Source organism: Salvelinus namaycush, chromosome 21, assembly GCF_016432855.1.
Source record: "Salvelinus namaycush isolate Seneca chromosome 21, SaNama_1.0, whole genome shotgun sequence".
NCBI lineage: Eukaryota > Metazoa > Chordata > Actinopteri > Salmoniformes > Salmonidae > Salvelinus > Salvelinus namaycush.
The window spans coordinates 2,064,195-2,082,513 of NC_052327.1; the positions used below are offsets into that span (position 1 = coordinate 2,064,195).

General features: G+C 44.6%; 2 protein-coding genes across 2 annotated transcripts in view; one reads left to right on the top strand and one right to left on the bottom strand.

The window, feature by feature from the left end:
• Nucleotides 1-5,576, top strand: part of LOC120066009 (H(+)/Cl(-) exchange transporter 5-like) — a 29,319-nt gene extending 23,743 nt beyond the window's left edge. Inside the window, exon 17 of the mRNA XM_039017051.1 lies at nucleotides 5,177-5,576. Within this exon, the coding sequence (XP_038872979.1) occupies nucleotides 5,177-5,267 (91 nt within the window). The 3' untranslated portion in view covers nucleotides 5,268-5,576. The remainder of the gene's footprint in view (nucleotides 1-5,176) is intronic.
• On the bottom strand, nucleotides 5,494-8,048 carry LOC120066538 (uncharacterized protein DKFZp434B061-like). The gene is made up of 4 exons (XM_039017961.1): nucleotides 7,918-8,048; nucleotides 7,809-7,813; nucleotides 5,596-7,330; nucleotides 5,494-5,500 (listed from the first exon to the last, which is right to left on the bottom strand). The coding sequence occupies exons 1-4, from the start codon at nucleotides 8,046-8,048 to the stop codon at nucleotides 5,494-5,496; spliced, it is 1,878 nt and encodes a 625-aa protein (XP_038873889.1).
• Nucleotides 8,049-18,319: the final 10,271 nt, after the last annotated feature.

Below are 18,319 nucleotides of genomic sequence, written 5' to 3' on the forward strand. Positions count from 1 at the left end.
GACGGCATGGAAGAGCACCAGTAAGCCAGTGACTCAGCCCCTGTAATAGGGTTAGAGGCAGAGAATCCCAGTGGAGAGAGGGGAACCGGCCAGGCAGAGACAGCAAGGGCGGTTCGTTGCTCCAGTGCCTTTCCATTCACCTTCACACTCCTGGGCCAGACTACATTCAGTCGTAGGACCTACTGAAGAGATGAGTCTTCAATATAGATTTAAAGGTCGAGACCGAGTCTGCGTCTCTCACATGGGTAGCCAGACCATTCCATAAAAATTGAGCTCTATAGGAGAAAGCCCTGCCTCCAGCTGTTTGCTTAGAAATTCTAGGGACAATTAGGAGGCCTGCGTCTTGTGACCGTAGCGTACGTGTAGGTATGTACGGCAGGACCAAATCGTAAAGATAGGTAGGAGCAAACCCATGTAATGCTTTGTAGGTTAGCAGTAAAACCTTGAAATCAGCGCTAGCCTTAACAGGAAGCCAGTGTAGAGAGGCTAGCACTGGAGTAATAGGATCAAATATTTTGGTTCTAGTCAAGATTCTAGCAGTTTAGTTTAGCACTAACTGAAGTTTATTAGGGCTTTATCCGGGTAGCGGGAAAGTAAAGCATTGCAGTAGTCTAACCTAGAAGTGACAAAAGTATGGATACATTTTTCTGCATCATTTTTTGGAAAGAAAGTTTGATTTTTCAATGTTACTTAAATGGAAAAAAGCTGTCCTTGAAACAGTCTTGATATGTTTGTCAAAAGAGAGATCAGGGTCCAGAGTAACGCCGAGGTCCTTCAGTTTTATTTGAGACGACTGTACAACATCAAGATTAATTGTTAGATCCAACAGAATATCTCTTTGTTTCTTGGGACCTAGAACAAGCATCTCTGTTTTGTCCGAGTTTAAAAGTAGAACATTTGCCGCCATCCACTTCCTTATGTCTGAAAAACAGGCTTCCAGGGAGGGCAATTTTGGGGCTTCACCATGTTTCATCAAAATGTACGGTTGTTTCGTCTGCATAGCAGTACAAGTTAACATTATATTTCTGAATGACATCACCAAGAGGTCAAATATATATAGTGAAAACAATAGTGGTCCTAAAACGGAGCCTTGAGGAACACCGAAATGTACAGTTGATTTGTCAGAGGACAAACCATCTACAGAGACAAACTGATATCTTTCCGACAGATAAGATCTAAATCTAAACTTGTCCGTGTAGACCAATTTGGTTTTCCAATCTCTCCAAAAGTATGTGGTGATCGATGGTATCAAAAGCACCGCTATGGTCTAGGAGCACGAGGACAGATGCAGAGCCTCGGTCTGACGCCATTAAAAGGTCATTTACCACCTTCACAAGTGCAGTCTCAGTGCTATGATGGGGTCTAAAACCAGACTGAAGCGTTTTGTATACATTGTTTGTCTTCAGGAAGGCAGTGAGTTGCTGCGCAACAGCTTTTAAAAAAAAAAAAAAAATTGAGAGGAATGGGAGATTCAATATAGGCTTTTAAAAATATATTTTTTTTTTTTCTGGGTCAAGGTTTGGCTTTTTCAAGAGGCTTTATTACTGCCACTTTTAGTGAGTTTGGTAGACATCCTGTGGATGGGGAGCTGTTTATTATGTTCAACATAGGAGGGTGCACAGGAAGCAGCTCTTTCAGTGGTTCAGTTGGAATAGGGTCCAGTATGCAGCTTGAAGGTTTAGAGGCCATGATTATTTTCATCAATGTGTCGAGATATAGTATTAAACTTGAGTGTCTCCCTTGATCAAGTCCTGGCAGTGTTGTGAAGACTCAGGACAACTGAGCTTTGGAGGAATACACAGATTTAAAGAGGAGTCTGTAATTTGCTTTCTAATGATCATGATCTTTTTGTCAAAGAAGTTTATGAATTTATCACTGCTGAAGTGAAAGCTATCCTCACTTGGGGAATGCTGCTTTTTAGTTAGCTTTGCGACAGTATCAAAAATGCATTTTGGATTGTTCTTATTCTCCTCAATTAAGTTGGAAAAATAGGATGATCGAGCAGCAGTGAGGGCTCTTCGATACTGCAGAGTACTGTCTTTCCAAGCTAGTCGGAAGACTTCCAGTTTGGTGTAGCGCCATTTCCGTTCCAATTTTATGGAAGCTTTCTTCAGGTCTCGGGTATTTGCTGTATACCAGGGAGCTAGTTTCTTATGACAACTGTTTTTTTGTTTTTAGGGGTGCGACTGCATATAGGGTATTACACAAGGTTAAATTGATTTCCTCAGTTAGGTGGTTAACTGATTTTTGTACTCTTGACATCCTTGGGTAGGTGGAAGGAGTCTGGAAGGGAGTCTAGTAATCTTTGGGTTGTCCGAGAATTTATAGCACGGCTTTTGATGATCCTTGGATGGGGTCTGAGCAGATTATTTGTTGTGTTTGCGAACGTAATAAAATGGTGGTCCGATAGTCCGGGATTATGATGAAAAACATTTAGATCCACAATATTTATTCCATGGGACAAAACTAGATCCAGAGTATGACAGTGGCAGTGAGTAGGTCCGGAGACATGTTGGATAAAACCCACTGAGTCGATGATGGCTCCGAAAGCCTTTTGGAGTGGGTCTGGAGTTTTCCATGTGAATATTTAAGTCACCAAAAATTTGAATATAATCTGCCGTGACTACAAGGTCCGATAGGAACTCAGTGAGGAACACTGTATATGGCCCAGGGGGCCTGTAAACAGTAGCTATAAAAAGTGATTGAGTAGGCTGCATAGATTTCACTTTTGAGAAGCTCAAAAGACAAAAACGCAGTCTTTAAAAAAAATATTTAAAAAATTATATAAATTGAAATTTTCTATCGTAAATGTTAGCAACACCTCCGCCTTTGCGGGATGCACGGGGGATATGGTCACTAGTGTAACCAGGAGGTGAGGCCTCATTTAACACAGTAAATTCATCAGGCTTAAGCCATGTTTCAGTCAGGCCAATCACATCAAGATTATGGTCAGTGATTAGTTCATTGACTATAACTGCCTTGGAAGTGAGGGATCTAACATTAAGTAGCCCTATTTTGAGATGTGAGATATCATAATCTTTTTCAATAATGGCAGGAATGGAGGAGGTCTTTATTCCAGTGAGATTGCCAAGGCGAACACCGCCATTTTTAGTTTTGCCCAACCTAGATCGAGGCACAGACACGGTCTCAATGGGGATAGCTGAGCTGACTACACTGACTGTGCTAGTGGCAGTCTCCGCTAAGCTGGCAGGATGGCTAACAGCCTGCTGCCTATCTCATTGTGGAGCTAGGGGAGTTAGAGCCCTGTCTATGTTCGTAGATAAGATGAGAGCACCCCTCCAGCTAGGATGGAGTCCATCACTCCTCAGCAGGCCAGGCTTGGTCCTGTTTGTGGGTGAGTCCCAGAAAGAGGGCCAATTATCTACAAATTCTATCTTTTGGGAGGGGCAGAAAACAGTTTTTAACCAGCGATTGAGTTGTGAGACTCTGCTGTAGAGCTCATCACTCGATGCCGACACATCTTTCTAGATGATTTACACGCTGAAACTATGTTGCGCTTGGTGACCTTACATCATTGGTGCCGACGTGGATAACAATATCCCTATACTCTCTACACTCACCAGTTTTAGCCTTAGCCAGCACCATCTTCAGATTAGCCTTAATGTCGGTATCCCTGCCCCCTGGTAAACAGTGTATGATCGCTGGACGATTCATTTTAAGTCTAATACTGCAGTTAATGGATTCGCCAATGACTAGGGTTTTCAATTTGTCAGAGCTAATGGTGGGAGGCTTCGGCGTCTCAGACCCCGTAACGGGTGGAGGAGAGACCAGAGAAGGCTCGGCCTCTGACTCCGACTCGTTGCTTAATGGGGAGAACCGGTTGAAAGTTTCTGTTGGCTGAATGAGCGACACCGGTTGAGCATTCCCACAGCATTTCCTTCCAGAAGCCATGAGAAAGTTGTCCAGCTGCGGGGACCGTGCCTCCAGAAGCCATGAGAAAGTTGTCCGGCTGCGGGGACCGTGCCTCCAGAAGCCATGAGAATGTTGTCCGGCTGCGGGGACAGTGCCTCCAGAAGCCATGAGAAAGTTGTCCGGCTGCGGGGACCGTGCCTCCAGAAGCCATGAGAAAGTTGTCCGGCTGCGGGGACCGTGCCTCCAGAAGCCATGAGAAAGTTGTCCGGCTGCGGGGACAGTGCCTCCAGAAGCCATGAGAAAGTTGTCCGGCTGCGGGGACCGTGCCTCCAGAAGCCATGAGAAAGTTGTCCGGCTGCGGGGACCGTGCCTCCAGAAGCCATGAGAAAGTTGTCCGGCTGCGGGGACCGTGCCTCCAGAAGCCATGAGAAAGTTGTCCGGCTGCGGGGACTGTGCAAGGGGATTTATACTACTATCTGTACTTACTGGTGGCACAGACGCTGTTTCATCCTTTCCTACACTAAGATACCCTTCCCTAACGATTGCGTCTGCAGCTGGGCTTGCAGCACAGCGATCCTCGCCATAAAGCGATCGTTCTCCTGTATATTATGAGTACAGTGACTGCAATTAGAAGGCATCATGTTAATGTTTCTACTTAGCTTCGGCTGGTGAAGGTCCTGTAGAACCATGTCCAGATAAAGCGTCCGGGGTGAAAGTTGAATGGAAAAAAAGTTGAGCGAGTGGTAAACGAGTCCACAGGTTGTGACCGGAAATGACGTTACTGATGTTCCCTCATCCCTCTCCCCTCCATCCCTCTCCTCCCCATCCCTCTTCCCTTCATCTCCATCCCTTTCCTCCCCCTCCATCCCTCTCCCATCCCTCACTTCCCTCCATCCCATACAACATCTGGCCTGATTAGAGGAGAGGTTGGAGTGTGTCAGCATAATGTCTTCCACACACAGAGAGAGATATATTTCAACCCAGAGACCTTCCCTGGTGATGTCAGTGTGTGTTGTGTGGTTGGCTGGTATGATGGATCTTCTTGATTTGAACACAAAACCAGACCTTTTAAATTGGACACAACTTTCCCTTCTTTCCTGAACATTTCTCCCTTTTGTGCAATTGTAAACTCTCTCTCTCTGTCTGTCTCTGTCGCTCTTCTCTCGATTTAAATTGAAGAATGCTGTATTGGCAGGAAATTGTCTCTTTGTAAACACACTGTTAACATTGTCATTGTTCATTTCTAATGGACTCTCTCTCTTCCCCCTCTCTCTCCTCTCTCTGTATTCCTCCTCTATCTCAGGAGGTTGCTGGGAATCATCACTAAGAAAGACATTCTGAAGCACATGGCTCAGATGTCCAACAGAGACCCAGACTCTATCCTCTTCAACTGAGACCCAGACTCTATCCTCTTCAACTGAGACCCAGACTCTATCCCCTTCAACGGAGACCCAGACTCTATCCCCTTCAACGGAGACCCAGACTCTATCCCCTTCAACGGAGACCCAGACTCTATCCCCTTCAACGGAGACCCAGACTCTATCCCCTTCAACGGAGACCCAGACTCTATCCCCTTCAACGGAGACCCAGACTCTATCCCCTTCAACGGAGACCCAGACTCTATCCCCTTCAACGGAGACCCAGACTCTATCCCCTTCAACGGAGACCCAGACTCTATCCCCTTCAACGGAGACCCAGACTCTATCCCCCTTCAACGGAGACCCAGACTCTATCCCCTTCAACGGAGACCCAGACTCTATCCCCTTCAACGGAGACCCAGACTCTATCCCCTTCAACGGAGACCCAGACTCTATCCCCTTCAACGGAGACCCAGACTCTATCCCCTTCAACGGAGACCCAGACTCTATCCCCTTCAACGGAGACCCAGACTCTATCCCCTTCAACGGAGACCCAGACTCTATCCCCTTCAACGGAGACCCAGACTCTATCCCCTTCAACGGAGACCCAGACTCTATCCCCTTCAACGGAGACCCAGACTCTATCCCCTTCAACGGAGACCCAGACTCTATCCCCTTCAACGGAGACCCAGACTCTATCCCCTTCAACGGAGACCCAGACTCTATCCCCTTCAACGGAGACCCAGACTCTATCCCCTTCAACGGAGACCCAGACTCTATCCCCTTCAACGGAGACCCAGACTCTATCCCCTTCAACGGAGACCCAGACTCTATCCCCTTCAACGGAGACCCAGACTCTATCCCCTTCAACGGAGACCCAGACTCTATCCCCTTCAACGGAGACCCAGACTCTATCCCCTTCAACGGAGACCCAGACTCTATCCCCTTCAACGGAGACCCAGACTCTATCCCCTTCAACGGAGACCCAGACTCTATCCCCTTCAACGGAGACCCAGACTCTATCCCCTTCAACGGAGACCCAGACTCTATCCCCTTCAACGGAGACCCAGACTCTATCCCCTTCAACGGAGACCCAGACTCTATCCCCTTCAACGGAGACCCAGACTCTATCCCCTTCAACGGAGACCCAGACTCTATCCCCTTCAACGGAGACCCAGACTCTATCCCCTTCAACGGAGACCCAGACTCTATCCCCTTCAACGGAGACCCAGACTCTATCCCCTTCAACGGAGACCCAGACTCTATCCCCTTCAACGGAGACCCAGACTCTATCCCCTTCAACGGAGACCCAGACTCTATCCCCTTCAACGGAGACCCAGACTCTATCCCCTTCAACGGAGACCCAGACTCTATCCCCTTCAACGGAGACCCAGACTCTGTCCCCTTCAACGGAGACCCAGACTCTGTCCTCTTCAACGGAGACCCAGACTCTGTCCTCTTCAACGGAGACCCAGACTCTGTCCTCTTCAACGGAGACCCAGACTCTGTCCTCTTCAACGGAGACCCAGACTCTGTCCTCTTCAACGGAGACCCAGACTCTATCCCCTTCAACGGAGACCCAGACTCTATCCCCTTCAACGGAGACCCAGACTCTATCCCCTTCAACGGAGACCCAGACTCTGTCCTCTTCAACGGAGACCCAGACTCTGTCCTCTTCAACGGAGACCCAGACTCTGTCCTCTTCAACGGAGACCCAGACTCTGTCCTCTTCAACGGAGACCCAGACTCTGTCCTCTTCAACGGAGACCCAGACTCTGTCCTCTTCAACGGAGACCCAGACTCTGTCCTCTTCAACGGAGACCCAGACTCTGTCCTCTTCAACGGAGACCCAGACTCTGTCCTCTTCAACGGAGACCCAGACTCTGTCCTCTTCAACGGAGACCCAGACTCTATCCCCTTCAACGGAGACCCAGACTCTATCCTCTTCAACGGAGACCCAGACTCCCTCTCTCCACACCTCTGGGAAGACTGAGAAGACTGGGAAGAGGACCTCTGGCAAATGAAGACCTTCTTCTTCAACTGAGCTCGTCTCCTCCGTTTCCATCCATCCACTTCTTTAACTGGAGGAGGACACCAGCCTATAGGAGGGAAGACACGGTCTTGTTTTCTCACCTAAAGAAGAGGGCTGGTGGATACAGTATTATGGACACATTTCTACAAAGAGGAGGATGGAAAAATAGAGAAAACACTGAGAAGGAAAATCATGAAGTAAAATCATTGGGCGGCAGGAATCCTAGCGGGTAAGAGTGTTGGGCCAGTAACCGAAAGGTCGCTGGTTTGAATTCCCGAACCGACTAGGTGAAGAGTCTGTCAACATGCCCTTGAGCAAGGCACTTAACCCTAATTGTTCCTGTAAGTCACTCTGGATAAGAGTGTCTGCTATTTGACTAACATATAATAGACCTGCTGAACTAAGAGGCAGAACTCTCTCCTGCACTGCAACCAGTACTATAGCGGTACACAGAGAGATGAGATGGAAGGATGAGGGTGAGATGGAGGTATGAAAAGAGAGAATTTCAGAAATGGCTAATCATGATGGAAAATATAAGGTTCTACTGAGCCTTTAGAGAAAAGGACGGTTGAGGAGAGGTGGTGGGGAAGTGCTGACCAAACTGTTACTGATGCAGTAGTACACTATGTAGGGAATTAGGGTTCCATTTCAGACCCCATCTGGATCTCTGTAGGATCCATCTGGATCTCTGTAGGATCCATCTGGATCTCTGTAGGATCCATCTGGATCGCTGTAGGATCCATCTGGATCGCTGTAGGATCCATCTGGATCGCTGTAGGATCCATCTCAGGTGGTTAAAACTGAGTCAGTGAGTCTGTCCTCCATGTTGTCTTGTCTGTGCTTGTTAGATACAGATGTGTCTGTCCATAATCTCTGAGAAGGGGTGTGTGTGTGTGTGTGTGTGTCCATGCAGTGCATATTGCTGAGATAAAGCTAGAACACAAAAGGGAAACATCGAAGTGTACAATTCCTCCTAAAATAGCCCCCATTACCACATGGGTACGTTACCATGACAACCTGGTTCTTCATCACTTTGATGTGCGACAGGCGTGGGAAAAGGTTGACAACACACACAGGTTATTTGAATAGAATGTGTTTAGCTACAGGATATTAGAGAGCTAAACGGATCCAAAGAGACTTCACATGGAGATCAGGTTACAGAGCTGCTCAAATTCACACATTCCTCAAACACCGACACATCAGAAGACACGTGTGTGTGTTGGGTTCAGTGGTAGTCAGGGCAAGGCCCCCTTGATTCCCGTTGAGTCATATAGGGGTGGATTGGCCTCTTTCAAGGCCTTTCTTTAGGCCCCTTCGTGTGTGTCCTAGGGAATATTTTACAGAGATGGGAATTAGCCAAAATGGACTCTCACGTTTCTGAGAGTTGTACATAAACTATATTGCCTTTCCAAGTTTGTGAAGTTGTTTGTTTAAATAGGACTTTGGGACTTTGAGTCTGAACTGTTTAATCTCTTTATTTCTGATTCTGAAATATTTTTTAGGGATCGAGAATCAAACAGGGTGTGTGTGTGTGTGTGTGTGTGTTGATGAGCTCATGGGAAGCGCTGTGTTTATATTCAACAATGGTGATCAGATTGTCATAACCATCTCCTTATGACTGTGTCCCAAATGACACCCTATTCTCTATATAGTTCACTTCTTTTGACCAGGGCTTCTAGTGGATAGGGCACCGTTTGGGAGGCATCATATTCATATGGCCCTGGAGGACCAAATGACCATCTTCATATTCCTCTTTTTATTGCGGTGTTTTCCCTGGTCTTCTCATTTTTATAGAATTGTTGTCATCCCATCTGTCTATCCACCCACTCTATTCTCTGTCCCTTCCCTCTGTTTCTCTCTCTGTCCTTAGACAACCCCTCCCTCTCTTCTGTACTATCCCCATCGTCTCTCGCTCTCTCATATATTCCAAATATGATGTCACAATGCTGCCTGCCTGTCGAGCCACGTGAGGTTTAGTCTAGAAGGGATACAGCTTTTGTCAAAATTGACTTTTTCGCAGCACGTTTATTAGAACTTACGCAGCAGGTTAGGCAAATTAGGTTACGGTTAGGAGAATTAGGTAAGGGTTGGCAAATTAGGTTAAGGTTAGCTAAAATGCAAAAGAAAATCTACTTTTGATGTCAATTTGACAAAAGCTGTATCCCGTCTAGACATGACCACCGCGTGACCTCTCTCTCTCTTGTCTTGTAACAGGAAGTGCAATAAGGTGTGGTCTCGTTTGTGCCGAGCCCTGGCCAGTTTCTTTATTTCTCCATGCTGTAGAGACCACTTCCTATGCTACTGCCAACCTTTGTTTGCTAGTTGGGGTTTAAAAGCACTATCGCTGAGACTACTTACAGTGAGCACCTCTGGCAGTTCCTAAGAAGCTTATCAGAAATGAAATGATTTGTCATTCTGAACGTGGAATGTTGTATTGTTTTTTGTGTGGTTTTTTTTGGTTTTTTGTTACCATGCCCTATGAGGGGTTCCCATATTTGTCCCCCTCCCAGAATTCTAGAAGTCTAAATTCCCCCTGAAGTCTGGGCAGTGGGCTCGGAGTGCTCTGTGAGAGGCTGTGTGTGTGTCTTTCTCTGTTTGGCCCCAATTGGTCTATCCAGGATGTGTAAGAACAACCTGGCCACAGACAGGGGTTTTAGGAGGTGTGAAAGCTCATTAGAAGCACATTTCCTGACTGCCTCTTAGAGCAACACAGACCTCCTGTAGACTGAAAACTATGGAGGTAATGCCAACACTGTTGATGTTGATACGACGGGGGGGTGTGTGTGACAGGATGGGAGGTTGTGAAAAGAGGGGGATTTAAAGGAGGGATTAGTCTTTGTTCACACTCCTGAGAAAAATACTGAACAAAGGAAAGGGAGAAAGTTGAGTCAAACAAGGCCCTGTAGCCTTCACTGTCACCCCAATCATACCACACTTCAGGACATAGACACGTAATTACGCTGTTCAGTGTCTTACATGTAATTTATATGCCTTGATTAAACTTTGTGGCTCATATAAATTGTCACTTAGAAATCAGAATTCCTAACGCTCAGTTGAAGTTGGCTGTTACACGGAACAGTACCAAGAATTTACCAAAATACTTGGCAGTAAGTGCTGGAACTTTTTTTTTGTCTATATTCTAGAACTGTCTAAATACTCAGGGGATTTCTATTTGACCCCATCCTAGATGACCACACGGTGAAACCATGCACAATATACTAGAAGACCATCTGGCTTAAGGACAATCAATCCTGTTTTCTAAAGGGCGAGTCCATTCTGTGTGACCTATTTCTATGTCTGTATAAAATAGATGACTATCTCTCTCGCTTCTAAAGGGCGAGTCCATTCTGTGTGACCTATTTCTATGTCTGTATAAAATAGATGACTATCTCTCTCGCTTCTAAAGGGCGAGTCCATTCTGTGTGACCTATTTCTATGTCTGTTGCTCTGTGTGTAATATAGATGAATCCATTCTGTGTGTGTGCATGTGCGGCTCTGTCTAGATGTGTGTAATATAGATGAGTCCATTCTGTGTGTGTGCATGTGCGGCTCTGTCTAGATGTGTGTAATATAGATGGTGGTCTTTGTTGTTGACTCTTTTAGATAGGGTTGGTATGAAAGGAGAGGTACACACACACTCTGTCTCGCTCTCTTTTTACTATCCTTGTGGGGACCAAATAATTGACTCTCATTCAAAATCCTATTTTCCCTAACCCTAACCCCTGAGCCTAAAATAGTATTTTACCTTGTGTGGACTTCTGGTCCCCACAAGGATAATAACACCAAAGCACGCCACTCTTTATTTACCCTTCAGAGAGGTTGGTGTGAGAGGTCAGGGGGTTAGATCCAACAATTACATGAAGGAAAACTCTTGATGGACAAGACTGTGGACCAAAGAGAGCCCTCCCTGGGTCTCGACCATCCTATCAATCACTAGGGGCGGGCCCAAATCCCCAAGACACACGTTTACCCCAGAAACTCAAAGGTTTCTACAGAATTTTCTTTCAGAATGAAGACAGTACGCATGGACATTTATCAAAGCACACTGCTAAGATCTAACTTTACGTACATGTTATATGAACGATGATGACGTATGGTTTACCACTCTGCTAAGAGTTTACACACATTTTTATATGATTGATTGGTCTATTGTTTTTGTTCACATGATGTCTATGTACCATTTTTGTTTAAATTATTGTATGATTATTTATTTTTGCACAGAAGGAAATGTATGTTTCATTATGATTGTAATGTTATGGGATTTGTGATTTAAATATATTGTCAGCTAAATTGATTAAATCTACATTTTGCATTCAGAGAGACGTGTGTGTTGAACCACGAATGTGTCTGAAATGTGATGTCATTGTTGATCTTAACAGAACGGAATCCAAACCGCTGCAACAGGTTAAATCAAACAAATCTACAGGGCATTTGGAAGGTATTCAGACCCCTTCCCCCTTTTCCACATTTTGTTATGTTGCAGCCTTATTCTATAATGTTAAAATATTTGTTTTCCTCAACAATCTATACACAATACCCCATAATGACAAAGCGAAAACAGGTTTTTAGAAATGTTAGCAAATTTCTAAAAAATAAATACCTTAAATACATAAGTATTCAGACCCTTTGATATGAGACTTGAAATTGAGCTCTGGTCCATCCTGTTCCCATTGATCATCCTTGTGATGTTCCTACAACTTGATTGGAGTCCACCTGTGGTAAATTCAATTGATTGTACATGATTTGGAAAGGCACACACCTGTCTATATAAGGTCCCACAGTTGACAGTGCATGTCAGAGCAAAAACCAAGCCATGAGGTTGAAGTAATTGTCCATAGAGCTCCGAGACAGGATTGTGTCGAGGCACAGATCCTTGGAAGGGTACCAAAACATTTCTGCAGAGAAGAAATATCTTGATGGACAAGACTGTGGACCAAAGAGAGCCCTCCCTGGGTCTCTACCATCCTATCAATCACTAGGGGCGGGCCCAAATCCCCAAGACACATGTTTACCCCAGAAACTCAAAGGTTTCTACAGAATTTTCTTTCAGAATGAAGACAATACGCATGGACATTTATCAAAGCACGGTGGTGGTGGCAGCATCATGCTGTGGGGATGTTTTTCAGCGGCAGGGACTGGGAGACTAGTCAGGATCGAGGCAAAGAAGAACGAAGCAAAGTACAGAGATCCTTGATGAAAACCTGCTCCAGAGCGCTCAGGACCTCAGACTGGGGCGAAGGTTCACTTGCCAATTTGACAATGACCCTAAGCACACAGCCAAGACAATGCAGGAGTGGCTTCTGGACAAGTCTCTGAATATCCTTGAGTGGCCCAGCCAGAGCCCGGACTTGAACCCGATCGACCATCTGTGGAGAGACCTGAAAATAGCTGTGCAGCGACGCTCCCCATCCAACCTGACAGAGCTTGAGAGGATCTGCAGAGAAGAATGGAAGGAACTCCCCAAATCCAGGTGTGCCAAGCTTGTAGCGTCATACCCAAGAAGACGAGGCTGTAATCGCTGCCAAAGGTGCTTCAACAAAGTACTGAGTAAATGGTCTGAATACTTATGTAAATGTGATATAAAAGCTTTTTATTTGTAATAATTTTGTCATGTGTAGATTGATGAAGGGGGGAAAAAAACTATTTCAACCATTTTAGAGTAAGGCTATAGCGTAATAATGTGGACAAGGTCTGAATGCTTTCAGAATGTGCTGTATTTGTCAAAGCATATTTAACCACCATAGAAATCCAGGATCCAAAAACCACACACACCAACACACAAACTCATTGTCTCTGTCTCTCTCAAACACACTTCTGATCCAGATAACTGTTTAAATGCTTATTCAGTTTTGGACCAATGTTGTGTCTGCTAACATCCATTAGCCACCCTGTCAATTAATTGTCCCACAGTTATGAAGTAGTGTTGTGGACATACACACGACTCGAATTACCAAAATTCCTCCCCATCGGACACACAGACTCAAAGGAGGAGAAGAACCTGAATTCCTTCCGATCTGATACACACACACACTGACAGATAGGAATGTGTGTCATTCGAGTCACAAGGCCAGGGTGGAATCCTTTCCCTCTGAGCCGGTCTATTAGGAGGACTAATCTATACAAACCTAATCTATTCTGGCCAAGTCTATTAGGAGGACCAGTCTATACAGACCTAGTCTATTAGGAGGACCAGTCTATACGGGCCTAGTCTATTAGGACCAGTCTATACAGGCCTAGTCTATTAGGGGGACCAGTCTATACAGACCTAGTCTATTAGGAGGACCAGTCTATACAGACCTAGTCTATTAGGAGGACCAGTCTATACAGACCCCGTTAATAGACTAGGTCTGTCTATACAGGCCTAGTCTATTAGGAGGACCAGTCTATACGGGCCTAGTCTATTAGGAGGACCAGTCTATACAGACCTAGTCTATTAGGGGGACCAGTCTATACAGACCTAGTCTATTAGGAGGACCAGTCTATACTGACCCCGTTAATAGACTAGGTCTGTCTATACAGGCCTAGTCTATTAGGAGGACCAGTCTATACGGGCCTAGTCTATTAGGAGGACCAGTCTATGCAGACCTAGTCTATTAGGAGGACCAGTCTATACAGACCTAGTCTATTAGGGGGACCAGTCTATACAGACCTAGTCTATTAGGAGGACCAGTCTATACAGACCTAGTCTATTAGGAGGACCAGTCTATACAGACCTAGTCTATTAGGAGGACCAGTCTATACAGACCTAGTCTATTAGGAGGACCAGTCTATACAGACCTAGTCTATTAGGACCAGTCTATACAGACCTAGTCGATTAGGAGGACCAGTCTATACGGGCCTAGTATATTAGGAGGACCAGTCTATACAGACCTAGTCGATTAGGAGGACCAGTCTACACAGGCCTAGTATATTAGGAAGACCAGTCTATACAGACCTAGTCTATTAGGAGGACCAGTCTACACGGGCCTAGTCTATTAATGGGGCCAGTCTATACAGACCTATTCTATTAGGAGGACCAGTCTATATGGACCTAGTCTATTAGGAGGACCAGTCTATACAGACCTAGTCTATTAGGAGGACCAGTCTATACGGGCCTAGTATATTAGGAAGACCAGTCTATACAGACCTAGTCTATTAGGAGGACCAGTCTATACGGGCCTAGTCTATTAGGACCAGTCTATACAGACCTAGTCTATTAGGAGGACCAGTCTATACAGACCTAGTCTATTAGGAGGACCAGTCTATACAGACCTATTCTATTAGGAGGACCAGTCTATACGAACCTAGTCTATTAGGAGGACCAGTCTATTCGGGCCTAGGTCTGTATAGACTGGCCCCGTTAATAGACTAGGCCCGAATAGACTGGTCCTCCTAATATACTAGGCCCGTATAGACTGGTCCTCCTAATATACTAAGTCCGTCTATTAGGAGGACCAGTCTATACGGACCTAGTCTATTAGGAGGACCAGTCTATACGGACCTAGTCTATTAGGAGGACCAGTCTATACGGACCTAGTATATTAGGAGGACCTGTCTATACAGACCTAGTATATTAGGAGGACCAGTCTATACAGACCTAGTATATTAGGAGGACCAGTCTATACGGGCCTAGGGTTAGAAGTTCTAATACATATCTTTCTCCTCCCTCTTCGCTGGCGAGATACTTCACAAATCATCATTATTCTTATTTTTTATGTTGTGTTATTATGATTGATGTGATGTTTACTATGGGATAAAAAGGTCAGTGGCTAGAATCTAGGTCAGAATGTTCGTCAAACGTTTTGGCTCACGTCTCGAGATCTAGGCGTGATTTCGCCCAGTTGACACTTGTCCCGATCGCTGGACTCACAAACACGCATGCATGGACAAACACTCACTGGACGGTTGGCCGCAGCGGGCCGGCCGCGACTGCTGGAACGGAAGATGAGGTATTTATTTATATTTCCGCTCTAAATGTTGTCCACAGAATTTTGGGAGAGATACATCCAAACAAAATGATTGTGTGCTTTCCAACTCACCCTATGATGGAGGAAAATCCATGGCGTCCAGGAAGACTTTCTAAACTTGTCTTGTTGAAGTGATCGGATTGGTGAGATCTATAAGGTGGAACCTTTATCTTTTGACCCATGTAATCATGGTAGGGTCAATAATAGCCTAGCCTACTTCAAGGAACGTAGTGAACTTTTTTGAACAGACCCCAGCAGGCGGGGTCTGTATGATGCTGAAGATCATCACGTCTGTCTGTCTGTCTGTCTGTCTGTCTGTCCTGTCTGTCTGTCTGTCTGTCTGTCTGTCTGTCTGTCTGTCTGTCTGTCTGTCTGTCTGTCTGTCTGTCTGTCTGTCTGTCTGTCTGTCTGTCTGTCTGTCTGTCTGTCTGTCTGTGGCTGTGGCTGTGGGTGGGATCAATGACTCAAAACACACCTCCAGGCTGTGTAAGGGCTATTTGACCAAGAAGGAGTGATGGAGTGCTGCATCAGATGACCTGGCCTATAAAATACATACTTTTTGGTTTACTACATGATACCATATGTGTTATTTCATAGTTTTCATGTCTTCACTATTATTCTACAATGTAGAAAATAGTAAAAATAAAGAAAAACCCTTGAATGAGTAGGTTTGTCCAAACTGTTGACTGGTACTGTACATAACAGATCGTCTAGTTTGCCACTCTATCTAGCTACTTGTTTACATAGTCACGTCTAACAAAAAGTCATTGTTTTCTAATCTATTCTTTGGGTTGATAATTTCTGTTGACTGTAATAAAAATAATATACATGCATATGTAAGTGATAATCAGGGCTATGAGTTCTATGGAAAATAATGAACAACGTGGAAGGTGTGTTCCACGACGCTCTTCAGATTGGAACTGACCTTCCACGGAGTTGCGTTATTTTACAGGGAACGCATAGATCCTCAAATTGACTATCCCTTTTAAACCATGGATATTATTTAACACATTTGTCGCTAGAAATGTGTTCATTTGCCAGTTGACAGACATGTGTTCAACATCCACTGAAGTAGCTAGCGAGTTTACTAGATAGCTACAGTAGTCGTCGTGGTAACCAAACAAACAGACTTGCTAGTTTAGTTGACCAAACTATCAGTCCTAGCTTGCTATTATGAAACTGGACTTCAAAAATGCCACTCATTTGTTTTTATTCGACTGCGGTTGGCATACCGACTGTCTACTCCTTATCTCATCTCTCATAATATAGATGTTAACGCTTCCCAATGACACCATGGTTAAATACATAAAGGTTTGAGAAATACAGACGTTAATATTACGAACCAAGTACATTGGCAGAACATTAGGTGAGTTTGTCATATCATCCTAAAATGCTTTGAGCACCAGGTAATAATAATAATCCAATACAGTATCAGTCAGCACTTTATTTAACACAAATTGAACATTAAGTCAAAGTAATGTCAGAATAAAATGTATATATGTATGTACATTCCACAAGTGGCGTTGTGATATCATCATTATAAAACAAGTTGAAACAGAAAAAAACGTTTGTAGAGAGTGTGTTGGAACAGGTAGCATTGAGTTCCATATGGCACCCTATTACGGGGCCAGTAGGACTGAAAATAGTGCATCATATATGGAACAGGGTGCCATTTAGGATGCAACCCATGGAGTGAATTAAAACAAGGATGTACTAAGACCAATAACATACATAGGATTTGGTTCTGAGAATGTGTCCTCTGGATTATAAAGATTTTCTTCCCTCATACATTACATCACATTTACATGATAGACATGTATTCTCTCTCTACAGTGAATGGGTAGCAAGGTTATTATAGTTTTGTGTTTTTATATACGTTTTTTTTTTAAATTTATATTCGTTTTTCAATTATTTCTAAAATAATTTGTTCCTCATTAGTTTTCATTTTAGTTTCAGTTTCATGTTCCTATAATAACGTTGATGGGTACATGTTGTTGTCCACAACACTTTGGTTTGTTGGAGATGCTTTTTTAGAAAATGTGTTTTGTTAGGAGGGTTGAAGTTCTGTGAATCCAAGTCATTTCAATGGAATCTATTAACATCCTTGTTGTTGCCACCTACTGTATGTACACACACACACACACACACACACACACACACACACACACACACACACACACACACACACACACACACACACACACACACAGACACACACACACAGACACACACACACACACAGACACACACACACAGACACACACACACACACACACAGACACACAGACACACACACACACACAGACACACAGACACACAGACACACACACACACACACACACACAGACACACAAACACACACACACACACACACACACACACAGATAAACACACACACACACACACAGAGATAAACACACACACACACACACACACAGATAAACACACACACACACACACACACACACAGATAAACACACACACACACACACACACACACACACACACACACACACACACACACACACACACACACAGCGAGGTTCACATCATTGCACCACATTCCCATGGGAAATAACACAAGAACAGTAATATTACAACTGAGAACTGTTATAATGTACTCAGTATCTTTTCCAGGGAGACAGTGAAACTAATGTACTAATGTACTGAGTACTAATGTACTCAGTCTCTTTTCCAGGGACAGGGCGAGACAGTGAAACTAGCCGACATAGTATCTGCCAGTGATTACATTGATACACTATAATCATATAAGGCGTTGAGTCTGTCAGGCCTATTTACCTATAAAAACACACTTTGTGCAAATCGTCTACAACACACATTCAACATAATGACGTTCCCATAGCCAACACGGCAGTGGAGACGTTTGATTTGAACTGGATCTGTATGTGAATGACGCACATCTCCTTGCCATTTCCTACAGGTCGTGGGTACTATATCTAACTGTGCCTGTGTGTGTTGTATCCATGCCTACACCAGTGGAGGCTGTTGAGGGGAGGACGGCTCATTATAACGGCTGGAACGGAGCAAATGGAATGGCATCAAACACCATGGAAACCACGAGCCCCGGCCTCCCCAATTAAGGCGCCACC